Raw genomic sequence first — 26,524 nt, 5'->3', positions numbered from 1 at the left:
AACTGAAAGTAGTAAACATGACATATAGTTATCACTGTGTCAATGGTCACGTCACAGCATTTGAATTCCATCCATTTTAAGAGCTACTCTCTAAAACTGATAAGAGGAAAAGGGTGCAAGGAGAGTAACGAAGACAATTAAAGAGTAGGAAAGTAAGTTTAAGGATGAAAGTTTTAAAGAGTTTGCAGTAATTTAGTCTAGGAAAGTTATTTAAAGACAACCTTAAAGTATCTGAAAGGATTGTTATACAGAAAATGGTGACCTTTTCTTTCTCCTCCTTTCACTAAGGAAAAGACAAAGAAAATGGATTCATTCTGCAGTATGAAGGATTAGGTTAGCATTAACAAGTCATGAGACAGAGCCTTGTTAAACAACAGAATGGTGGTGACAGCAAAAAGTTATCTGATACTTTTCCAAAACTTTTAAAAGTTGCAACAAATAATATAAAGAATTCCTTTACTCAGATTCCCCAATATTAACATTTTACCACATTTGCTTTATCCTGTGTATATGTATGCGTGTACGTATGTATATTTTGTCAGAATCACTTGAGTGCTATACACATGATTCCCCTTATCCCTAAATACTGGTACTTCCTAAAACAAAGGACATTCTCCTGCTGAACCACAGGCATATTACAAAAATCAGGAAATTAACACTGATACAATACTATTATTTAATCTACAGACCTTCAGACCTTATGCAATGTTTTCCTATTGTCCCAATGTCCTTTTAAAAAAAAAAAAAAAGTTTTTCTGATCCAGGATCCATGTTGCTATGTGTAGTTGTCATGTCTCGTAAATTCCTTTAATCTGGAATGGTTCTTCAGTTTTTGTCTTTCATGACCTTCATGGTTTTAAGAATACAGGCCAGTTATTTTGCAGCCTATCCCTCAGTTTGGGTCTCTGCTGCTTTAAAAAAAAAAAGATTTCATTTGTTTTGGGAGTTTTAAGGATGGTCTCCATTAAAGACCATGGGTAGAATGAGCCTCTCTTTTCAAGATTCCTCACACCCAACTCATACTGATTATTCTTACTATATTAGAATTACTTATAGATGATGGGATGGACATAAAACATTTTTGTATTCAGAACTAAGCTGCTTGTACTGCACAGTTTTTCTTGGCATCCCTGCATTTAACAAGAGCTGAATTTCTTTAACAAAAGTAGGTTTGTCTGTCAAAGAATTAGCACCTACTCTTTTTAAACATTTGAGACTTAAATTACCTGTAAACTCCCATTTTCAGAATCTCACCTTCGAGGTGATGAACTATGACCTAGCTCCGGAGACAAACAGCTGCAACAATGGGTGGGTGTTACTCATTATAATCACTCAACGAATATTTGTTGAGTATGTAGTATATGTCAAGCTCTATTCCAAGCCCTGGGAATACCTTCGAGAAAGGAACAAAATTCTTGTCCTTGTAACCTAGTTGGGCAAATTAAAATTTAAATGAAAAACAATCAGAAACCAAAGATCTGACTTCCTTAAACAGGAAGGCAAGTCTGTGAAAAGGGGCAGCCCTGAGATTCGATTCTAATATGAATAACGCTGCGGAATCCTTGGCAAGCGCGTTGAAAATCATGTTCTCAGTTCTCTAAACGCGCTATACAAATGATTAATCCGAACACCAAAGGCCTGAAAGGATGGGCGGAGCAGGACTTCCTAAGCTTTCTAACCACTTTTTCAGACACAGTGGTTGCCCGGCGTTGGACCTCCGGACGGCGCCGCACGCGTTCGGGTGCACCCCACCGGAGCCACGCACCAGGACCTACACCTTCCGGCCCAGGCTGGGCAGAGCACCTGGGAACCGCGCACCGAGAAAGCCCTGAGGGGAGGTGGCTCAGGGAAACCGGCTCCTCCAGGAGGCCTCTCCCACTGCAATGCAATCTGGGTGGTTTTTCCAGGTCCCTCCCTGCCTCTCTCGGCGCCCAGTCCCTGCCCCCGTGACGCCTGCGGGCCCCGGAGGGTGGCTTGGAGATACCGGGACAAGGCGGGGCAAGGCCGCCGCAGCGAGCCAGCTGTGGACCACGGGGCCCCTTTTCTACCCCGCATCCTGCAGTCCAGGAGGGAGAAGCACGCGCCGCTGGAATCCTAACTGCAAACGAGGGTGGTACCGAGCACCCTCGCTGGCCCTTGCAGGGCTGCCTGCCCCGGGCAGAGCCCGGCCTCCGTCCGCACCCCCCAGACGCTAGCTGCTACCTGCGCAGCGGGAGGCAGCTTCGCCGCCCGCACTCCCAGCAGCTAGGAAACTCGGCGGCGCGAGCCTCATGCTCCCCAAACACTGCCCCCCACCCAGAGCCTCAGCCTCTTCCCCACTCCGGCCCGGCTTCCTCCCCGTCGGTAAAGCTTAATCGCTAGCTTCCCCTTATATAAAGGTTCTCGGGTTTATACCCAGAGTGGGTTACTGTAGCGATAGGGGTACGGTTGCGTGATATCTCATCATGAATATAAAGGGCTGGACACCTGGAGCCGAATTAACAATACCTCAGACGAAATTGTGTTCCCAAGACTAGATCAGTTTGAAATATGAAACTCGAGGAAACCACCGCTACCGCTTTGCTCTCTAAAATGTCAACAGGACTCACTACAGGGCTGTTCGACTTGGCTAAGGGGTAGTGGTGGGCTGCATAGCCTCTGGGCAGACCTAACCCGAGCTAGAGTAGGGAGACTGCTTCGGAACATTGGCCAAATCGACACAATTTCAGAGGCAAATGTATGAGTAGAGTGTGGGGCCAGTGGCAACTGAGGAAATCAAAGGAAGTGGGCCCCTGCCCTGGAGGAGATTCCAGTCTCGAACAGGCAGCCAGGACCAAATAAGACGTAGCAATTAAGGTAGTAATTGAGAGAAAAGGGAGAGGGCTCCAAGCACCTGAATTTCCTCCCAGGGTACCTCCTCCTGCTTTGCGCCAGCCAACTGCTTTGAGCGTGACTTATGACTGAACGTCCAGCCCCGGGAGCCTGGCTCTGCCGCTTGCGAGGGTTTCACTCCCGAAGGTGGGCAGTGCCTCGAGGTTGGAGAAGCGTGCGCCCGGGCTCCGGCTCGAGGGGAACAGCCCGCAGGGCCTGCTGTTTGCATTTACAGGTGTGTTGGGCTCGGGAGCGGCTTTTCCGGTGCTAGGCAATTGCCCCTGCCACCTCCCGGCTGCCGTTGGCGGTCCCTCCCGCCGCGGTAAGCCTCTCCCGGCGCCGCGCCCTGGGCAGTTCCGCACTTAGGGCCTCACCTCTGGTCTCCTTTCGCCTCCCCTCGCCAGGCCTTTTCGCTTGTCACTTTTGAACCTCCGCATTCGTTCCCCACAGCCGGCTTTTCTCCAAGCCCCCACACCTCTCGAATACCTCCCAAAAGGTGTGACCCCGACTCCTCCCCTTCCCCAGCGCCTTTCACCCTTCACCCTTTTCCCTTCTGGCCTCGTCTACCCTCAGGGTGGAAACCGCCTGCGCGTCTCCCCCTCCTCCCTCTCGCCCGCCCCTCTCCATTCATCCAGCCATTGTCTCCCGCCCCCTCCTCCCGTTTCTCTAGGCTGCCTCCTCCTCCACCGCTGCCACGTAGTGGTTTGAAGGAGCCAATGGGCCGGCGCCGCCAGGTGTCTCTTACCTGCACCACGTGGGGGAGGGGTAGAAGGGGCGGGCAGGTAGAGCCACAGCCCCAAACAGAAAAGCTTTCAGCCATTGCGCGCGCCTCCCGGGGGTACAGCCCTGCTTAAGGCTTTTTGCATAGACGCACCGGCAATTGGATACAAAAAGGGCAGGTCTACTGCGCCCTCCTTCCCAATCCTCTTCCTGCCCTGGGTGTGGAGCACCGGCCAGGTGTGGGCTTGGGAAGGCTGGTTACCGCCTTTTGCACAGGCGGCGGCGAGGAGGTGGAGGAGGGGGGGTGGGCGCTCTTTCTTTTTCTCTTAGGAGAGGCTTTAGGACAGGTTTTCTTGTTCTCATTTACACCCTCCCTCACCGCCTCCCGAACCCCTTTTTCCCCCCTCCCCACCCATCACCATGACGGCGTCTCCGGATTACTTGGTGGTGCTTTTTGGAATCACTGCTGGGGCCACTGGGGCCAAGCTGGGCTCGGATGAGAAGGAGCTTATCCTGCTGTTATGGAAAGTCGTGGATCTGGCCAACAAGAAGGTATTTCTCCATGTTTCTGTCCAAATGATAGGGGTGGGACAAGAAGTTTGTTGTATAGAAATTTGCGGGGGGAGGTCAGTCAACAAGTGCTCTTGTTTTCCCACTTGTGAGGCGGGACCTGGGGCCTAGAGAATCCAGAGTAAAACCAAACTTGCTGGCCCTCCGCCTTGGAGCCATTTCAGCCCTCCAAAATCTGGCTCAGGTGGAGAGGCCTGTCGCCTCCAAGTCCGGTTCTCTGCCCGTCGGGGGCGCCCTGCGGAACCCGGGTGGAATCCCCGGGGCCCCCTGTGCGGGCTTCCTGAGCCTTTCCGACCTGATCCTGGTGGGGGTGGGGTCGGGGGCTGGGCCGCACCGACCTTTCGGCTTCCGGAGCCTCTGGCGACCAGTGAGCTTTGATTCTGCGGCCAGACCCCTCCCGAGGCGCGGACCGCCCCAGCAAGCGAGCGAAGGAGTAGGCTGGGGGGGGGGGGGCGGGGGCGGGGGAAGGCTCTTAAATTGAGGAAGGGGGACACTGACTCCTGCTTCTTTCCCCTGGAGGTGGGACAGTTGCACGAAGTACTAGTTAGACCGGATCAGCTGGAGCTGACGGAGGAGTGTAAAGAAGAAACTAAGATCGACACCGAAAGCCTGTCCTCCGCGGCGCAGCTGGACCAAGCTCTCCGACAGGTGACAGCCCTGGGCCGCGCCGCCCACCCTCAGCCGAGCGGCCCAAGCGTCACCCCCGAACCCACCCCCACCCCCGCCAGCGGACCCAGGCCTACCAGGCCCCACGCCCTCGGCTGGTGGTCCATGCGCGTCCCCGGTGCTGGGTGGCGAGACGCCGGGCCGCTTGGGTGGAAACCCCTCCTGCAGGCCGGGGTCGGATCTTTTGGGAGGAGGTCGCTGTTTCTCTTTGTCTCTCAAACCCCAAGGTCTTGGGCCAAAATTCGCTAGTTTTCTAGTTGCTTCCTGAGTCATTCCCTGGGTCAGAGAATCAGCTGGGTTTTACCAATCGCCTGATGAGCGGAGTTTGAATCCTACCGCCGGCATCCACCGGCCCAGACACCAGGCGCGCCTGTTCCCTTCGGGGGTTTCCGTCTGCGGCTCAGCCCTAGGGCAGGAGGCGCTGTGGTGTAGAGCGGCCGGCCCGCGCCGAGTTCTAGGGGCAGCCCCTGTTTGGTTTCAGGATTCTGAGCTCCCAAATGATCGATTCCGGTTCCATTATATTTTAGTGGCCTTGGTCCTAACGCGGGGGAAGGTTTGCAGGCTGTGACATGCAGGGCTGCTTGTTGGGTCACCGTGAAAGTGGTGGAATCCACTTGTGGAAACGGGTGACCTAAAAACTGGCTGCTTCGGGGTGCTGATGGATACTGGATCGAGTTAGGGCGGGGCGCTAAACACCTGTGCACCAGTGAGTGTCCGGCGCCCTCCTGGCCCCTGCCTGCCCTGGCATATGTGTTGCGAATTATAGTGGAAAGTGATCATTTCTGAGGTGTGTTTCAGGAAACGTATTACCAGACTTTCCATACCCATTACCCACATTGCCCAACTGGCATTTTAAGCCTAGAACATTCAACCATTAAAAAAAAGTAACAGCAGGGAATGATGTAATCCGAAGGCAATCTGCTGATGAAACAAGATCTCTGATTTTGAAGTCTTGGATTTTTCGCAAAAAAATAGAAAGGGGTACGGACGGAAGGAAAAAAGAATACATTTACTGAATTCTGTGCATAACTGCTGGTTGATTGGAAAGCTCTGTCTAAAGGAAGCTAGACAGTCTGTGGGAACCAAATTTTTCTAATGTTGCCCCCAATGCCGGTGTCCCTCTTCACTGTAGGTAGTGCATTTTTTTTCTCTGATTGTCACCACCAACTGGGGCCACTTTGCAGAGTTTGTAAATCCTGCATCAATTACATTCTTGTGTCTTTTTCTTTTCAGTTTAACCAGTCAGTGAGCAATGAACTAAATATTGGGGTAGGAACCTCTTTCTGTCTCTGTACTGATGGGCAGCTTCATGTCAGGCAAATCCTGCATCCTGAGGCTTCCAAGAAGGTAAGAATGCTCACTTCTCAAAAGGCAATTGGACCTTTGGGGTAACTGGAGGCTTTAAAAAAAAAAAAAAAGATTTTTCCAAGTTTCCCGATTTTAAATAAATGCATATGGGGAGTTATTGTTTCATGGGTACAGAATTTCGGTTTGAGAAGATCACGAAGGGATGGTGATGATCCTTGTACAAGAAAGTGAATGTACTTAATGCCACTGAACTGTGCACTTAAATTGTTAAAATGTTAAATATTGTATTATGTATATTTTACCACAATGCAAAATTCATGATACTTCCATAGAGATGTTTGAGATTGCAGTAATTTTATAGGTACCCTTGGGTGACTTAAAAGTTTTTGTGTATGTCAAGTTTTTGAAATGCTTGACATTCTCCCTTTTCCACACTTAAAATAACTACAAGTAATAGGAGAGAACTGTATTTTAATACACCATAACATTCCCATCTGTGTGGAAAATGCTTTATCCAAGAAAGGAAGGAGCAAAGAAAAAGAAGTTCAAAGAAATCTTTTAATTTTAGTTCTAATTTTATATAAAAGCTTTGTACTGCCAAGGTAAGACTTAACCATATAACTACTGAAATGTTGATTCTAGTATATTGCACTTTGTCCAAAACTGATTGAATCTTGTATCAAAACAATAGGGTTAGCCCCATCTTTTATCTTTGCTTATCTTCTGATCTAGAAAAGAGTATGGAGTGAGAAAAATACAGTCTTACGGTAGATATAACGTGATTTCTCTCCCTGGAAAGAATGAGGGGCTGTGAGAAAATAGCATAGACAGCCCACCCAGTGTAGCCAATCATTGCTAATATAGTTCATCTGATGAACTTAATTAGTTTGAACTGTAACTTTTTATTGTAATAGGCAGGCACTGAACTTGAAAAAAATATATTTAGGGAAACTATGATGTAAATCTTGCAGTGAAAGGTTTAGAATGACAGTTGTCACAAGTGAGTAGCCAGTGCAGATCTTTCTTTTTACTCTGGTAGGAAAAAGGGAATAAGTTAAATGTATAATGATAATTTTAAAAGTTTGAAGGTCAAACTCAAGTTTCTATATCCTTGAGGGTTGAGAAAATCACTCTTTCTAGCAACCTAAGTAATTGTTTATTAAAAGGGGGGAGTATTTTTTGTTAATTAAATGCTGGACCAATTGCTATACCCTTGATCCCGAAATAGATGTATATGAGGATTTTTTTTTCCTCTCAGACTCATGAAGAGGAGTAAAATTTCATCCTTTCCCCATTGGGCTTGTGGAAAACAGTTGTTTTTGTTAGTTTAGATGAGATGCTTTGGATATGGCAAAACCTCCAGAGAAAAATTGAGACATTTTCCTGAGTCTCTTCTATTAGGATTTTGATAACAATTAATTTAGTATCATAATGAAAGTCATTCTATTAATTAAGGAAAATTAGAGAAAATGGTAAAACATAAAAGAAAATAATCCTGGTACTCAGAAAACAATATATTAAAGTGTTTTTCTCTAATATGAACATAGTTGGATATATTTCAGATTTTGTAGAAAAGGCTTATTTTTTCAGGGAGCATTCACACTACACAAACCTTTTAGCCTACTTTATAATTTAATATAACATCAATATCTTTTGTAGGCATTAAATAAAATACTCAGTATTTTAATTGGAAATAGCTATTTAAACCAATCTTTTATTGTTAAACATGCAAATTATTGTCATTGTAAATAGTTTTTAAATGAGCATTTTTGTAGGTAATTGTGAGGATTCATGATTCTTTTGGTAACTTGAAAACTGACTATGATGCAGTGATACCTGTTTCAAGTATAGTATGAGCAGGTCACATCTAACAGAATCCAATAGAGGAAATTTAGATACATTATTGCATAAATGTTTTAGGTTACAAACATTAAAAAGTCTTTATTTCCTTGACTTTCTAGTGTACAAATGGGTAGAAATTCCCAATAAGTGAACATAAACTATTTTCAAATTTTAAGAAAAATCTGAATTCAGTTTAAAAAATATATTTGAAAGTTATTCAATGAGGGTCCCCCCCTAGGGGAAAACAAATGAAACAATAGTGTAATATTTGCCAAGATAGTTGAGCTTTGTTTGATAACCATAAGAGTGGTGCTAGTAGCTAAGAACAGCAGGTAACCATTTCTCCTTTGCCATTGAGATTTGTAATATCTTTTTTTTTTCTTAAGTCTAATTTGATTTCTCAGGTATAGCTAGAATAATGGTCAGGAAAACTAATGTGGTAATGTAATTTGGCACAAAAATAATCCTTTTCAGGTCATCAGAAATTCACTATCTTAATCTGATTTAGTACAGAAAGTATGCGTTATTAGAACCCAATATTTAAACCTACTGAATCCTGTGTCTAGGTATACATTGTAAACGTATGCATCTATGTGAGAATGCGGCTAAAATTTTGCCTGGAATGCAGATGGTCTAAAATGATTATGGCTAGAAAAAGAGTGTGGTTTTCTCAAAATATAAAATGCAGTAGCTCAAATGTGTTAAAGTTTCAGAAGTGTTTTGAATGGAATGCATAATGGAGTATAAACATTGTAATCCATTGCCTTAAAGTAAGATGAATTTTTTTCCCATGAGCCTTGTATATAGAATGTAATATTTTAACAGAAAATAAAATCACTCTTACATTTGATTGTTTAAAAACATTTTTTTAAATTGTGGTAAAATATACTTACATTCAATTTTTAGGTTTCTAATTATTAGGGAAACATTATGAATTAAATTCAAACAGTTAACAGTGTCTACCTTGTCCTTCCTCAGAATGTATTATTGCCTGAATGCTTCTATTCCTTTTTTGATCTGCGAAAAGAATTCAAGAAGTGTTGCCCTGGCTCACCTGATATTGATAAACTGGATGTTGCAGCAATGACAGAGTGTATCCTTTAAGTGATTACCCAAGAATCATTTCAAAAGCTAGCTCCAGAAAAAAATGGCAGTTCAAGAAACATTAAAACATCTTTAACTGTCAGTGTATGGATTCAATTGGCCTGTCCAAAATTTGTCAGCTGTTCTACAAAGAACTCATAGTACAATTATAGGCATCATTCAAAGTAGTTATAATTTGCTAAATTTGAATAGTGATTCAGTTAGATGGATTTTGGTGAGCTGAACACATCTAGAATAGAATTCAGTTGCAGATTATGGGAGTGCTTTGGGTTTTTTTGGTTGTTGATGAATTGAAGGATATGAAAACTACTTTCTTTGATGCTGATTCCAAGGCCACTTGTTCGTGATTATCTCCGTTTTAGGGTTTATTTTGGCTTCTTTTGAATGGATAAGAGTTTTTAAAAGTGGATATATGCTCTGTATAAACAGCTGTTAATTGGCACTCCTTTCCCTTCCCTGGGATTGACAAATACGCGTAAGAGCATGGTGATTATAATAAACCATCTTTTGAGATGATAAAATGAGGTTGGTATTTTACCTGTTTTTTTCAATGCCAAGGTAGTATATCTAATGCATTATCTATTTAAAAGTAAATTTAATAATCACAAATTGTGTAGTCTTGAATGACCCATCATTCATCCAGTAAGACTTTAAAGTGCTGATTAATAAGCAGTCATGTGCTAACATATCAGGTGAAATATGGAGTAATAGAAAGGTTAGGTGACACTCCCAAAGCCACTATGAAATTTGTCATAAAGTCAGATTCAAGTTGCTTTCAGAAACTTGTGGGTTATAGATGTTTATTCTTAAACTTCCTCATTTTTTTTCAGGGGCTAAAGCCTGATTTTTGTTTTATTTCAAACTTTCTTTTCTTGATTTAAAAAGGCTGTTTGCATATTTTTCCTAACTATTGGTAAGCAGGTCAAACCCATTTTATTTACCTTCCTTACTGAAAGCAGTTCGCTGGAATTTTGTTTTAGTTGGTTTAGCTACTAGTTAGTTGGTTAGCTACTAGTTGGTTTACCTCCAGGGTGGATGGAGTAAGCATATTTTGAGGGAATTCTTGTAAGAATTGCATTAGAAGGTTGGGACAACAGAAACAAATTCTTACTCTGTTACTCTTTGTTTTGTTGTTTGAATGCTGTGTTAGTTAGCTCTGGCTGCCATAACAAATACCATAAACTAGATGACAACAGAAATTTATTTTCTCACAGTTCTGGAATCTGGAAACTCCAAGATCAGGATGCTGGCATGGTCAGTTTTTGGTGAGGGCTCTGCCTAGCTTGTAGATAGTAGCTACCTCCTCACCTTTTTTCACATGGTAGGTGGAAGGAGGAGGAGGAGGTGAGGGGTATGTCTTTCTTTTCCTTTATAAGGCCACAGGCCTAACTTAAGGCACCTTTCTTATGGGCCTCATTTAACCTTAACTGCCTCCTAAATACTCTACTCCAGATGCAGTCACAATGGGAGTTAGAACTTCAGCATACGAATTTTTGGGAGGGATACAGTTCAGTCCATAACATATGCTAAACCTTTTGATGCCTTGGTACAAAATAAAGAACCAAAAATTTTAAAACAAATCGGTAGATAGTGGAGGGAAACTCTTAATAAGTTACCTTAATTTAGAAAAAGACAATTTGAGTAGGAAAGGCAGTATATTAAGAATTGTTTATCCTTGACTCTTCAGTTTCCTCATTTAGCAAAGAAAAACTTTCCCTAGTGATTATAGGTCAGATACTAGTAAAAATTTCCACAGCTATCAGAAAAAGGTTCTTATATTTAGGTAGTTTGGTGTTCTCAATGAGTTGACAGTTCAGGGAAAACTTGTTAAAAGTTTATGCATTTTTGTTTTCCTTGGTTTCTGAAGAGTTTCATATATATAAGATTTAGGGTTATTATTAAAGATTTTCAATATGGTAATCTGGGCTTTTTATTTTGTGCTATCTGTATTGTCTACACACCAGTGTATAGTACTTTTTAAAGTAAAGAGTTCCATTGTCTGACTGTTAGGTAGGATACTATGCCAATTAATTTTTCATTCCTTTTAATCCTAGTTCTATAACTATTTATTGGTGGTTCTTTTTCAAATGCCATGGAGATGAAATCAGAAATATGTGACTACAGTAAATAGATGAATTGTGAATAAAACTAAGTTGGGCTCCATTTCAGGCACATCACACCTGAAATTTTAGGAAGGCTCATGGCCATTAAATAATACATTCATTGAAAAACTAGGGAATTTCATATTTCTTAAAAAACAGCTTAATTATAAATTAGTTTCTTTTGGTTTACATTGAAATTCTTAGATTTATAGTTTTCTTGCCAATCAAAAAGTGTATTTTAATCTTAAATGTTTTTATTAATGTTTTATCTGTATTTTTTCCCCATTTAGCAGGTAAGAAATGTTATTAAGCTTTCCTAGCAGTGGTTTTTGTTTTACTTTGCTACTGTGATCAATTGTTTTATGATTCCTAATCAGAGGAATCATTATTTCCCCAACTAGACCACCAAAGCAAATTCTCAGGTCAAAAGCAGTTATACCAAATTTGATTATCAACTTGTCATTATCTGTGCAAAGGATTTCTCCAGTGTCTGAACTGAAAAGTTATCCTGTTCTTCAGACCACTGAACATTTTCCTTTCTAATATGGAATTGGCACTGAATTTGGAAACATATAGAAAGATGGTCATTACACATCCTTGGTGGTTTTGCCAAGTAGGTGGAGAGACATTACCTGTTCCACCAGGTAAACCAGCAGTGGAAGGAGAGAGAGGCTCTTGCCAACCCTTGGAAAGGAATAGGTAATTGAGAATATGCAGTTTTGCTTTCCTGGTAAAGTCACTTGCCTTCTCTAAGCCTCACTTTTATCTCAGGTATCCCCAAATGAAAGTTTTGTAAACCATCATGTGCTATATAAACAAAAAAGTAGTGACCGCTATGATAAAACAAAGGGTTTCAGGAATTTCTTGAATGCAGTTCTGGTTCTTATTTTAGCACTTACTTACTTCCCTCTTTTCTCCTTGTGTTGGTTCTAAAGCCACTTCTGGTGTTAGTGTTGGGCCTCTCAGAGTTATTCCAGTAGCAGTTTTGTTACCTGCTTTTTGAATTGTGTAGTGCCAGCTGAAGAGAGGATCTCATTTAGCAGGTGAACTGTGGAGGCATTTTGTAAGCTTGTTACTTAATCAGGTGTGGTGGTGAGGGTGTAAGGATAGAGATTGGAGCTCCTGTGATTTTTTTTGTTGTTGTTTTGAGGAAAATATTATTTTAGGTCCCTTGAGGAAATTAACACTAGCTCTCTCCTACCAAAAGGACATTTTGATTATAGGACTATTTGTATTAATGAGTTAGTCATTTTTAAGAGCAACCCTATTTTACCCCCTTCATGTTGCATGGTATTCCTCCTGGTTTTTTTAACTATTTTTTTAATTAGCTTTGTTATTTATGAACTGATTTATTCTCCTTAATCAACACCTCTACTATTTTGTTTACTTCATTCTGCCAAGCCTTTACTAAGAACTTATTTTTAATCAAGTATGGCCTTGTAAAGAGAGCAGGTGAAAGAAGAGAACTATCAATTGAGTGCTTATTACATATCCTATCAATAACCTCACAACAGCCCAGTGGAGGCAGTATCTTCAGCTTTTTATAGATGGGGAAACTGACGCTTAGAGATTTTGTCTTACGTTAGTTAGAAGCACCAGTATTTGATCCTGAGTCTGAGGCAAAATTCCAGCTCATTTAACTAGGGGGCAATATTCTAGAATGTACAAAGATCATTTGAGGATGGAGTTGGCCATTTCAGTAGATTATCTCCCTTATAAATTTATATTCTGTTTCCTGAGCACATATGAAGTACTCGGCTGGAAAGGGAAGTTAATTTTATAAAATTTTTATCCAGTTGTAGGATATTGCATCTGTATGTACTTTTTTTTTTTTTGAGGGCGGGGGGAGGGAAGGGGAACAGGACTGTATTGGGGAAAAGTGTGTACTTCCAGGATTTTTTTTCCCCAAGTCAAGTTGTCCTTTCAATCTTAATTGTGGAGGGTGCCATTCAGCTTCAAGTTGTTGTGCTTTCAGCCTTAGTTGTGGAGGGCGCAGCTCAGCTCCAGGTCCAGGTCCAGTTGCCGTTGTTAGTTGCAGGGGGCGCAGCCCACCATCCCTTGTGGGAGTCACACTGGCAACCTTGTGGTCGAGAGCCCACACTCCAACCAACAGAGCCCTCCAGGAGGCAGCTCAGCTCAAGGTGCCGTGTTCAATCTTAGTTGCAGGGGGCGGAGCCCACCATCCCTTGCAGGAGTCCAGGAGTTGAACTGGCAACCTTGTGGTTGAGAGCCCACTGGCCCATGTGGGAATTGAACCGGTAGCCTTCGGAGTTAGGAGCACGGAGCTCCAACCGCCTGAGCCACTGGGCCGGCCCCCTGTATGTACTATTTGATGGGGTGGCAGATTAGCTCAGTTGGTACTGATAACACCAAGGTTGCCAGTTCGATCCCCGCATGGGCACCTGTGAGCTGCGCCTTCCTTTAAATATATATATGCGCTGTTTGACATTATTAGCAAATACCATTTTACCTAGTACAGCTTTCCATTATCAGGGTTAAAAAAACACTAAATCACTCTTGTCTGCCCATCCAAGAGTTAGCAGAGAGGGGTGTGTGTGTCTTTTTCTCTATAATATACCCAGGGTGCCAAAAGAAATGTATACATATTTTAAGAGATGGTCAACGTTGCCCAAGTAGTAGTTCGCCGTAATCATAAGTGTCTGGACCCTGATGGTAACCACTTTGAGCACCTCTTATAATTGCAGAAGTCAAACGTGACTTGTAATCATCATTTGTTATTGGTATATATTGAGTATTACAATTTTAATAGATTTTTCCTTAAAATGTGTGTACATTTTTTTGGCACCGTGTGTGTGTGTGTGTTCATGTTTGTTTCACCACTTCTTGATAGAGGTAAAGGGCATGTATGTGTGTGCATGTGCTTCTAAGTGACAATGGCCTGTTCTGTTCTGTTTTTCATGTATTAAAGATGTTCATACACAGCAGAATTGTTAACAACACGAGCACCGAGTCAGACTATTGGAGGCAAATTTACTGCACCTCTCAGCCTGTTTCCCCATCTTAAAATTGGCATGACAATTATAAGGATTAATGAGACAGTGTATGCAGCCACTTAGCTAGTGCCTGGCCTGCTGCACAGTCTCCAAACTTGACTGTGATCCTTCAAACCTCATTAGGTTGTTGGATGTCTCAGATGAAGAAAAACAGCAGCCAAGGACTTCCTTACTGATTTAAGACCTTATGTAAACTATTTTACAGTTAAAATCTTTTTTAACTTTGTGTGAGACTGGATATATATAGACCTTTTAAAGTACTAGCTACATATTAGTACAAGTAAATTTGAGGGATAATTTCAATTCTCTTTGCAAAATATTGTGTATGAGTGTGGTTCATGTTGCTTGTTTGTTCTGATTAATTGAACTGGGCTTTTGGCAATCACAAAACCTCATTGCCCTGCTTAAAAAGTGGAAGGAAGTACTGAATCCTCCTTGGTGCCTTTCTGTGTATGAAAGGGATTTTAAATATTACCAAGTGTATAGTTAAGCTGGGTTACTAATTGACCTTGATAGCTACAAAGGGGAAGAAATTATCTTTGACACATCGACATAATGTGAGCCAAATCAGCAAATACGCTGGTTTGTGGTCTGTAATAATTGACTAGAAATGTAGAATATTCTTGACTAGCACTCAGATAATGTTAATTTTGTGGGGTTTATTTTATTATAAAATAATTAACTTTTAAAATGTTAGTTGGTAATTCCAGGATAATTTTGGTTGTTTGTTTTAGAAGGCTTTAGAAGACTTGTTTTATTAGCATGGAGTCTCCCCTTCCCTAATTTATCCCATATAAATGTGTTTTTCTAAGTAAAATTTTCATCTTTTTTGTTGCATTAGCCCCTACTTCCGTCTTATTTCTTCTAGGGTATAATGGACTTGTCAGTTTTGTTAGACAGTCTTTCATGTGGTACTTCGTTACAATAATACCTCCTAAAGAAATATTTGTTAGTGTGGATCTCATTTTTTTCCCCCTGGAAAAAGTAAGCTTCTGAAGAGTAGTGTTAAAACTATGGTTTTAGATTATTTTCCCAGCATTTATTACTGGTATGAAAACATTATTGTTGTTTTGGCTCCTAGTAGTTATGTTCTTTTACACAGCCATTCTTGATTTGCTTAGCTTAAAGCTCACTTTAAAATATAGCTGATTATTTATAGAACCTATTTTTTAAATTATGCAACTCATTTAAGGGTAATTTGTTACTTCTTTCCCTTCCTTCCTTCCTGCACGTATTTGTGGGAAATTCATTTCTTAGTTGGAGCACTAATTCAACTTTTCTCTTGCCATATTTTATGTTTGCTATTCCTTCGTTCATTAGCATAGATATTTTATTGTAATATGTCTGGCAATATAGGCACTTGTGTTATACTATAAATAAAAGAGTAAACAGTATAAGGAGAAGAAACAAACTTTTGAGGGGTCTATGGCAGGGAAAATGGTTTTGAATTAGAATTTTAAATTGGGATGCAGTTACATTTATTTAAATTATATAGTTTAAACATAATCGTCCCACAGTGTATTTGTGATTTTATGTGTGTGATTCTTTTAGATATAAACTAAAAACTTTTTTTTTTTTTTTAAAGATATTATTTACAAGTGAAAATTGCATGTTCTGAAACCAAATGTGTGCATTTTCAGGCAGTGGGAAAAGGTAATTTTTTTTGAGCGGATAGCTCAAAAATGAACTTTGTAAAATTTCTCCCTGAATTCTACTACCTTCAGCTAATAAAAGTAGGTTAATTCCTGAAATCTGTTTCACTAAAGGTGGCACTAAAGAAAATACTCCTCTTATTTAAATATAGGCAAAATCTCTGAACTTCTCAAAACTCTGTATAAATGTAGCACTTTGCTCAATTGTAGCCTGAAATGTTAGTTTTGTTCCCACCATATTTGGCTTTACCCTTCCTCATTTCCTCATGGCATTTCTCGTTTATAAATCTGGCTAAGCCTGTTGGTGCTGTTGTGACTGCCTCAAGGGCAGGATGAGTAAGTTGCATGACGAGCCATAAATCAGGAGGCACAGATTCATCTTTTCTTCCCTCAAGATCAGACGTGCAGCAAGTCATTCAATACATAATTATAAATTGATAAGGGAAAGAATTTGTACTAAAAATTTTTTTTCTCACTCCCTTTCATTTGTTCTATTAAATTCTGGTAAGGATTATGAATTGCATAAACCTTCCAAAAAGGGCCTGCTTGTATCTGTGTGTGTGTGTGCGTGTGTGTGTGTACACACGGGGGTGGTTTGGGCATGCAGGAGGTTGGGTGACTTTTAAAAGTTGTTAGGAGCTTAGAACTGCTGATCCTCTTGGTGTGTAATAACTTGAAGAGAAACATGTTGGGACGTGTTATGCAGAACCACGTTAGCCAAATATCTAGAATATATTCTTAATTAAAAAGTAGAATTCAGCAAAATAATTTCCCCCTACAAATCTATGTCTACAGACAGTATACTTTACAATTTTACTTTTGACCGATCTCTATCACTTGACTCTTACGTGCACATATAGAAAGCTTCTCACAGAGTATTGCTCAAAACAAACTAGCAAAAGCTTCTTGGTGCAGGGAATTGTATGCACATAGTCAAATCAGAGCTGTATTATAATTCCAGCTCCATTACTTACCAGCTGGGAGACTGGGTGAGTTACCGCACTTCTGTAAATTCTAATTTCTTCATCTGTTTCGTTTTACTATTGGCCGGGCTATTGTGAAAATGGAAATAGAGGGTGTTTGGCCAGTTTTCTTTAAAATCTGTCTAGTAATGGTGTCTTTACATATAGACCTTTTTCTGACAGTTCGATAGATGATAAGGAGTGAAATCGGAGCTATTGGGAACTGTTAGCTTACACCAGTGGTTCTCAACCTAGGGTGTTTTTTCCAAAGCACCTGGGGAAATTTGGCTATATCTGCAGACATTTTTTGTCGTAACTTTAGAAGCCATCATGCTACTAAAATTCCAATAGAACACAGGAAACCGTCCATCCCAACAAAGAATTATCTGCCCTACATGTCAATACTACCAAGGTTGAGAAACCTATACAGTGGAATTGGTTTCCATTTCTTGGATACTTTTCTCTTTACTCCTAACAAGGCTGAAAGTGTTAACTACATAGAATTGCAGAATTCCAGATGATTATTTGGTGTCAGGGTTTGCACGATAAAATATAGCTAGTCATAGCTAATCTTAGTTCTGTAAGGATCCTTAAAGTAGCCTTCCACCCCCAGCTTCTCAACAGAAATTTTAGAGCAGTTTCCCCAAAGCATCTTTATCCTTTGGCTCTGATTTTCTATCCTCTCATATTCTTTGAAAGTGGCACTAAATTAATAAATACTTGATAGTACAGCCATCCACAGGTGACCATTTTAATGACCGCAGTAAGTGGTCATTGCTCTGTTGCTTGAATATCTCCAGGGATGGATTTTCAAATCCCTCAGTCGGCAGCATATTTATTTCATCACTAGATGATGGAAAGGGTGTGATTGTGGGTGTGTAAAATGCAAAAATTATCTACCATTTTAGCCTGATGGTTATCCTATAGTATATACCATGTTTCCCCCAAAATAAGACCTAGCTGGACCATCAGCTCTAATGTGTCTTTTGGAGCAAAAATTAATATAAGACCCAGTCTTATTTTACTATAAGACCCAGTCTTACAAATTGTTGCTACAAAAGACGTATTAGAGCTGATGGTCCAGCTAGGTCTTATTTTTGGGGAAACGGTAAAATCGGGTGAATTCAGATTTTTTAGTCATAAATGTGACCCTCAAAGTGGGATTATCATAGGTTATGAAATTTGGTTACCTGAAGATTCTAGGAAGAAGGGGAAGGACATCACTTATTAAATGCCTGCTTTGTACCCAGGACTTGTTTTATCTGATATAATCTTTACCAAAAAATCCAGGAAAGTAAAGATGATCACAGTTTAGGCTTTACAGATAAGCTGAAATTTTGTGGGGTTAAGTAGTTTGCCGAGAAACGTGGCTGCATTTCTATATGTGGTATATTTAACTGCAGAGGAATGTAGCTGGTGGGGGACAACACAAAAATGAATTTGCCTAGCATTTTGGGAAAGTGATACAAGGTCTCTACTGGAGGAAGGAAGGAGGAGGCTAGGGGATGAAATGGAAAGGGATTTTGAATTGAGAATGGAAAAGGTTATTACTCATTGAATTAACTCTTCAGATGGTTGGCTATAATTCTTGGTGGGTGGGAGCTCTGAACTGTTTTAACATTGTATCTCCTTTTTGTTTGAGATAAAAATGAACTTTTTCTTAATATCTGTCTCCATTTTTTATCTTTATTATAACATACCAGTCAGGAAATCATAAAATAAGGCAAACATTCTAATAACCACCACCCAGATGGCTGTCTTCATTTTATTTTTTTAAATTGGTATGCAAGCCTATATTTCAGCTTACAACATTATAATTCAATATTTGTATATACTGTGGAGTGTTTACACTGTAGGTTTACACTGTAGGTACTATCCATCATTATACAACTCCTTCCCCTCTGGTCTGTTCTCTGCATGAGTCTGTGTTTTGTTCTTTTTTTTTCTTAGATTCCACACATGAGTGAAATCATATGGTAATTGTCTGTCTTCGTCAGACTTATTTGACTTAGCATGATACCCTCAAGTTCTCTCCATATTGTTGCAAATGGCAAGACTTCCATTGTTATGGCTGTGTAGTATTCCATTGTATATATGTACCACGTCTTTATCTGTTGGTGGACACCTAGGTTGCTTCCATATCTTGGCTATTACCAGTATTGCTGCAGTGAACATAGGGTTGCATGTGTGTCTTTTCAATTTAGTGTCTTTGTATTCTTCGAATAAATACCCAGAAGTGGAATAGCTGGGTTATATGATAGTTCTACTCCTAATTTTTTGAGGAATCTCCATAGTGTTTTACATAGTGGCTGGACCAGTTTTGGTTTTTTGTGTGTGTGTGGGTTTTTTTTTAATTGTTCCTGGGAAGGTGAACAGGATTTTATTGGGGAACAGTGTTGTACTTCCAGGACTTTTTTCCAAGTCAAGTTGTTGTCCTTTCAATCGTAGTTGTGGAGGGTGCAGCTCAGCTCCAGGTCCAGTTCCCGTTGTTAGTTGCAGGGGGCGCAGCCCACCATTCTTTTCAGGAGTCAAACCGGTAACCTTGTTGTTGAGAGCCCGTGCTCCAACCAACTGAGCCATCCAGGAGCTTAGCGGCAGTTCAGCTCAAGGTGCTGTGTTCAATCTTAGTTGTGGGGGGCACAGCCCCCCATCCTTGCAGGAGTCTAGGAGTAGAACCAGCAACCTTGTGGTTGAGAGCCCACTGGCCCATGTGGGAATTGAACTGGCAGCCTTCAGCGTTAGGAGCACGGAGCTCCAACCGCCTGAGCACCTGGGCCGGCCCTGGACCAGTTTATATTCCCTTCTCTCCATATCCTCCAGCATTTGTTAATTTGTTGTCTTTTTGATAATAGCCAGTCTGACAGGTGTGAGGTAGTATTTCATTGTGGTATTGATTTTCATTTCCCTGATAATTAGTGACGTTGAACATCTTTTCATGTGCCTGTTGGTCAATGTTTTCATTTTAAACTCAAGAAAACATAGAGTCCCATAGTATTATCTGTTATATACATTATACTACATTACAAAATTAATGCAAATTTATATATAATACAAAGTGACAAGCATTGAAACATAAAGAAATCAAACACTTCGATGACCATTAGCTTCCTAAGGTTATTATTTTGAAAAAGATACATTCTTATTTTAGAGAGACTGCAAATTTCATAAAGCTTTATAGAAATCTCTTCTGGGTTTCACCCTGAAACCCAATTTGAGCCATGCATTTCTTGAAAGCCATGTTTCCTGGTTTGCCCAAACAATATACTCACTTGATCAAGAGCTACATTGACCAGTGGTGGCTCTGAGTGCTTGAACTGTTTCTCACAAATTTACTCTCGAAAGATAAGCATTTGCTGCCATCAAAGATGGCTATATGGTGGGGCTCTAAACACCTAGGTGGGAAGTTCTGAGTAAAAATGGCATCACAAAAATAGTATCATGAGTAATCTGAGCTGTCTTTCCAACATTAAACTTAAAAAAGTCATTTAATGCCTTATGGTCTTGACTGACTTAATTATATTTTTAAGTCAGTGTGGTCATTTCCTTGTGTGTGCTGTTCAGATACATAGGATGAAGGATTCTATTTGTTGTATACTTCATAGTTTGAAACTAAACAAAAGTCTCAGTAATCATTCGAGACTATTCAATAAACAGAAATTTTATTATTGCTAGTACCTCAAGACAGGATTTATTTAGTCATTTTACCCAAAAGAACAGCTAGAGATTTCAGGAAGTGTGGGTAAAGTCCAGATTGATGGGAATAAGCTATTCTGAAATTTCAACGAATTGTCCGTCTAGATCAGGGGTATCCAAACTGTGGCCCACAGTCCATTTTTAATTAGCCCGCAGCAAATTCCAAAAATATATTTAGTTTACTTAAATAAACCAGGTAAAGTAATACGTACTTCACCTTGAGTGAGTGGCCCAGCTGTTTGTGTATTTTACCGCATTTGGCCCTTGGTAAAAAACATTGAAAAAAGTTTGGACACCCCTGCTCTAGATGCATTTTACTTGGCTTCTTATCTCTGTGTGTTTAATTTAGGGTTAGAAGCAACCGCATTTTACTTTCCCAAAATGTTTCCTTGACTTAATCTCCCAGGTTTAAATTTTGAGAAGAATAGTTCAGTCTCCCGGTATGGAGCCTCTCAAGTTGAAGATATGGGGAATATAATTTTAGCAATGATTTCAGAGCCTTATAGTAAGTATTACTATTGTAACAATGCAGACACAGAATTGGAAACCACCCTCTTTCCCTCACCTATACTTTTGAATTCCTTCCATAGCTTTGTCTCCCTAATAGCTAAAATGATGACTTGTATGATCTCATTTTCAGATCACAGGTTTTCAGATCCAGAGAGAGTAAATTACAAATTTGAAAGTGGAACTTGGTAAGTACTTGAGTACTATTCCATTTGAGCCTTTAATTTTTGTCTTTGTTTATATGGTGATGTTTAACCCCTTCCCCCTTAATATTAGTAACTTTACTAAACCTTTTGACTATCCATTTTTTAATATTAGGTCATTTATAAAAGAAGGTTGCATCTTAAAGTATGCTTGGATGTTGGGATTAACATTTAATGAAATATTTGCATCCTTAGTTACTGTTATCTTTGGAAATCATATGTTTGGGTCTATGATTCTTATTTTAGCCTCTGAGCTATCCATCCTCTCACTGGAAAACTTCCAAAGGAAAAACAGGCTTTCAAAGTTCACAAAATCTTTTTTTTTGGGGGGTGAGAGGGGAACAGGACTTTATTGGGGAACAGTGTGTACTTCCAGGACTTTTTTCCAAGTCAAGTTGTTGTCCTTTCAATCTTAGCCGTGGAGAGTGCCGTTCAGCTTCAAGTTGTTGTCCTTTCAGTCTTAGTTGTGGAGGGCGCAGCTCAGCTCCAGGTCCAGTTGCCGTTGCTAGTTGCAGGGGGCGCAGCCCACCATCCCTTGCGGGAGTGGAACCGGCAACCTTGTGGTTGAGAGCCCACTGGCCCATGTGGGAATCGAACCGGCAGCCTTTGGAGTTAGGAGCATGGAGCTCTACCCGCCTGAGCCACCGGCCGGCCCTCACAAAATCTTTACTGAGATAATTTTGAGTTAGCTCTATCAGCTTCTACTTTAAAGCAAAGGAAATAATTGGGGAGAAGTATGAAATGGTGGTATCTCTGTTTGTGATCACAGGTAGACCTTTTTAAGTTTGAAATCACTGTGGTGAATTGCGTGAGATTGCCTGGTGCCTGATATGAACAGAAGCTTCTGACATCTTTGCCCACAGAGAGACTTTGAGGCCTGTTTAGTTGTGGAGAAAATGACTCATTAGGAAAATGTCCTAGGAGTACTGAAAATGTGGCTATGGAAGGAATAGAACATCAAAAGGTGTCAAGATATAGGTGATTTGCAAATGACTCATTAAGGTGTGGGCACTCCGAAGCATTTCTATAAACACTCTCTGATGGCTCCCCAGTTTGATAGAGGAGATATTTTAATGGCAGACTTGTGACTGCGTGCACACATTTCTGACATGGATTAATTGCCACCTTTATGTAGATCTTAAATTTTGCTGTCAAACTGGGTTTAAAGCCCACTGGTGTGCTGGTCAGTTCTGAGAATGAATTTAAACCTATCCTTCCTGGTTCTAGGAACTAACAAGCATCAGGGTATTTGGAGAAGTCTGCTTCCTGTGAGTTGATCCTGGATCCTTCTGAGTTTATGGCAAGCAAGCAACAACTCAGATGATAGATGGTTTGCTGGGTGAGCTAGCTGTATTGAATCTGCATAGCCAGTTGTCTTTCTATGGTGAACCACCTAAAGAAAACTTTGGACTGTGCCTACATAATTTTTGAGGTTGCAAAGTAAATCAGGCAATATTAAAGTCTGTCTGAACTCCACATAAATAATACCTCATGTGTAAATAGGCAAATTGTCTTATAGGTCAGCCTCACTAGCATTAGTCATGCAACCTGAAGTTTTGCTTGATCCACAGCAGCAAGATGGAACTTATTGATGACAACACGGTAGTCAGGGCACGAGGTTTACCATGGCAGTCTTCGGATCAAGATATTGCAAGATTCTTCAAAGGACTCAATATTGCCAAGTTGGTTTTGTATAAACTCTGTTTTACTTAAGAACCCCAAAGGGATAATGGGTTTTCTATAATTTTTTTCTAGCTATATTTTCTTCCCTACTGCTATTTGTTTTGTTCTTTCAAAGGGGAGGTGCAGCACTTTGTCTGAATGCACAAGGTCGAAGGAATGGAGAAGCTCTGGTTAGGTTTGTAAGTGAGGAGCACAGAGATCTAGCACTACAGAGGCACAAACATCACATGGGGACCCGGTACATTGAGGTATGCCCTCATAACCTTGAGACCCTTAACTTCTTGAATATGAACATTAGAAGACTCAGAAACTATTTAATTTCCCTTTCTTTTCTTAGGTTTACAAAGCAACAGGTGAAGATTTTCTTAAAATTGCTGGTGGTGAGTTGAGTGCCTTTTATAAAATGTTGCTATAATAAGAATCTAAATTTTACTAATATACCAAGGGTAGATAAATAGGTCATGAATATTGTTTATTTCCCAATGAAACATAGGAATTGACTTTTTTTTAAATAGAAGGAAGAAATGTCCAAATAGTATCAGTAAGTGTAATGTATAACACTTGCCCTAAGGCTTAACTACAGTTGGTTAAGGCTTAACCAACTGTAGTTAAGGAGCCATTAAAAATAGTACAATATAAGGTGAAAAGGTCATATAAAGTCATGTATAAAGGGAGAGTATAGTTCTTGAAAGAAATTAAATTGTCTGTAAACTACTTTCAAACAGCCGTACCAGAATACCTGGAATTTTTGCGTATCTGCTTCTAGAGTTTCTCTAAACTTCTTAATTCATCAGTGGCCATGGTAGCTTTCTGGCTTCTAGTATTTTAGGATATGTAATGTTTGCTACTGCGTATGGTCAGAAAGAAGTAGGAACAGATAGATAGTTTTTATCCAATTCTTGAGTGATTCATAACTTTAAAACTTAAAAATAACTGATGCATAAAAAATGTTAACTATCGTTTGTCCAACGTATTTTTTCTCTACATAAAACTATTTTGTAAGCTACTGCTTTGTTCATGTTGCTTTATAACTTCTTTTCTCCTTTTAGTACATTATGAATATCTTCCTATTTAGTCAATTTTCTTAAGTGTTAATTACAGTAATATATGTACTATCAATTTGTATTAAACATCCCTGTTGGGCAGTTAGAGTTTATTTCTAACTCTTCACTATATGTTGCGATGGATATTTTTGTATCTTTCTATGTGCCACCCATTAGGATAAATGTCTCACAGTAGAATAGCTGAATAAAAGAGTGTGGGTGGATCTTTTAAGAGGCTTTGACACCTATTGCCAAAATATACGAAGGTGACTTTGACTTAAATACAGAGAACATTTGTATCCCTGAATTATATAGCCCTGGTAAAAATCTTTGCATTTGTAGAACTTACAGTTATAGCATCCTGTTTATACTATTAGGTTGGTGCAAAAGTAATCGCGGTTTAAAAGGTTAATAGTTGCAAAAACCAAAATTACTTTTGCACCAACCTAATATTTGCTAGTATAATCCTGTTCTGGTGCTTACTTCTTGAGATAAATCAAGGCTTACAAATTTAGAGCTTCACGTTTAATAGTGTTTCCAGAGTTTGCAAAGTAATGTTTGATACTGGTTGGGGATAAAGTATATTTGAAGTTGCTGTGGTCCTGAGGTTCCATGGTTCCATAACACTGTAAATTGCAGATGGCAGAGTTAATTAATGTTCAAGTTAATGCCTGGGATTTCATGGTATGTGGACAATATGATTAAGGGAAAATGTTATTAGTCTATGACCTTGAACAATGTACATTTGAGTATTTGCTACATGGCAGTACTATACAAAATGCTTTGCATTAAGCAAAATGTTGATAAATGTTAAAACTAGCTGCCAAGTATATTCATTATAACTATTTTCTTTACTTGAGTGTGTTTGACTCTTTCTTAATAAGAAATAATCAGGAAAATCACCAAAGTGCTTTATACATAATAATTATTCTCAATTTATGAGGTAGGTAATTTTACCCTTATTTTACAGATGAGGAAACTAAGTTACAGAGGTTAAACTCTATAAAAGTCATATCCTAGTAAGTGGTAAAGCCAGGATTGGACCCAAGTATTCTAGCTCTAGGACCTGTGCCCTTAACCACCATGGTGATTAATTGCCTCTCCATAGAAGAACATGGTGGTTGGTCTATGATTTAATTATCTGACTACCTTCTTAATTAAGACATGTTTTATGAAAATGGTAGGGGAAAATTTTCAAATCTATGGGAAGAGAATTCTGATTCCTGGGATGTTACGAATTCATTTGGGAGTGTGGGTCTTAATTACAATTCAAGACATTGCCAAAAATATTATCATTTTAAATTTGGTAAAGTTGATGTCTTAACCATTTCTCCCTGTGCTTGGTATTTGTGTTCCCTAGGTACATCCAATGAGGTAGCCCAGTTTCTCTCCAAGGAAAATCAAGTCATTATCCGAATGCGGGGGCTCCCATTCACAGCCACAGCTGATGAAGTGGTGGCCTTCTTTGGACAGCATTGCCCCATCACTGGGGGGAAGGAAGGCATCCTCTTTGTTACCTACCCAGACGGTCGGCCAACAGGGGATGCTTTTGTCCTCTTTGCTTGTGAGGAGTATGCACAGAATGCATTGAGGAAGCATAAGGATTTGTTGGGTAAAAGATACATTGAACTCTTCAGGAGCACAGCAGCTGAAGTTCAGCAGGTAGGTTTTTAAGAGCATGTTGGTGGTTTTGCATTATTTCTATTCTTTATTTCTAAAAACAATCCTACATTATTGATTTTTAAAATAAAATTTGGAAACTACAGAAAGTGTAAGTGCATGAAAAAAGTCTTATTCTATAAGCAAACGATAGTCACTGTTATCTTGTATATACACAGAAAAAATACCATGTGTTTTTATATAACTGGAGTACTGCTGTAGACATACTTTTGAATTTTTTCAAAACTACCTGGCTTGAAAGCGTACTCATGTCCCCAGAATTTTAATCTTTAAGTTAATATTATGTCTCATGGAACTACATGATTTATTTAGAAATTCTGTTGTACATTTGGGTTGGTTTTTTTCTAATTTCTAGATAAATGTGCTTATAACACTCTCAACTTCTGATTGATTTCTTTAGAACTGAATATAGGGTGTGTGCTTTTAAGGTTTTTAATTTTAATATCTTGCCATATTTATTTCCCAATAGGCTTGAGTAATTCCAAACTGCTGGTCACAGTGTAAAATGCCCTTTTGTCTTACAACTTTCAGAATTGACTTGTTTTTGAGACACAAATGGGGTAATCAGTTCCTGAAAACATTCTAAGATCTAGGCATGAAACTACCTGTAGGGTCTCAAGCCTTTTGGCATTTCTTCTTATCACCTGAACATTTCTCTTCAAGGGTTAGTATTTTCTTGGTAACTAAGATCATGTAGACTGCTTCACATGACTCTTTCAACTTATTTTACTTGGGCCCCATAGTAGAACATAGTCATTTTAATGATTGGGCTTTTTTGCAAGCATTTAGGACACTGATTGTATTATTATTCTGTGATTTTGTGTAGCTTCTGCAAAGCCCATTGTATATTGTGATTTAAAATAATTGTCCAAAGTTAAATAGAACCTTTCACCTGTTGGAAACCAAATTGATTTTTATACCTAGA

At 39.9% G+C, this 26,524-nt stretch overlaps 1 protein-coding gene across 11 annotated transcripts in view; it reads left to right on the top strand.

Annotated features, from left to right (window-relative positions):
* The first annotated feature begins 2,055 nt into the window (after positions 1–2,055).
* The window catches only part of ESRP1 (epithelial splicing regulatory protein 1), a 63,483-nt gene continuing 39,014 nt past the window's right edge, over positions 2,056–26,524 (top strand). For 4 of the 11 annotated variants that reach the window (XM_074316407.1, XM_074316411.1, XM_074316409.1 and 1 more), the window contains exons 1-12: positions 2,059–2,343; positions 2,889–3,085; positions 4,057–4,122; positions 4,660–4,788; positions 6,040–6,153; positions 8,935–9,049; positions 20,890–20,988; positions 21,124–21,178; positions 22,765–22,875; positions 22,992–23,124; positions 23,214–23,256; positions 25,280–25,581. In XM_074316407.1, coding sequence (XP_074172508.1) covers positions 2,936–3,085; positions 4,057–4,122; positions 4,660–4,788; positions 6,040–6,153; positions 8,935–9,049; positions 20,890–20,988; positions 21,124–21,178; positions 22,765–22,875; positions 22,992–23,124; positions 23,214–23,256; positions 25,280–25,581 — 1,317 coding nt within the window. In that variant the 5' untranslated portion in view covers positions 2,059–2,343; positions 2,889–2,935. Of the gene's footprint in view, positions 2,344–2,888; positions 3,086–3,115; positions 4,123–4,659; positions 4,789–6,039; positions 6,154–8,934; positions 9,050–20,889; positions 20,989–21,123; positions 21,179–22,764; positions 22,876–22,991; positions 23,125–23,213; positions 23,257–25,279; positions 25,582–26,524 lie in introns of those variants that run through there. The other 7 variants (XR_012490666.1, XR_012490667.1, XM_019713384.2 and 4 more) reach the window with 5 other exon arrangements.

Source organism: Rhinolophus sinicus, linkage group LG12 (genome assembly GCF_036562045.2).
Source record: "Rhinolophus sinicus isolate RSC01 linkage group LG12, ASM3656204v1, whole genome shotgun sequence".
NCBI lineage: Eukaryota > Metazoa > Chordata > Mammalia > Chiroptera > Rhinolophidae > Rhinolophus > Rhinolophus sinicus.
Note: the sequence above shows the minus strand (reverse complement) of the source record. Positions and strands in the feature narration are given on the sequence as shown.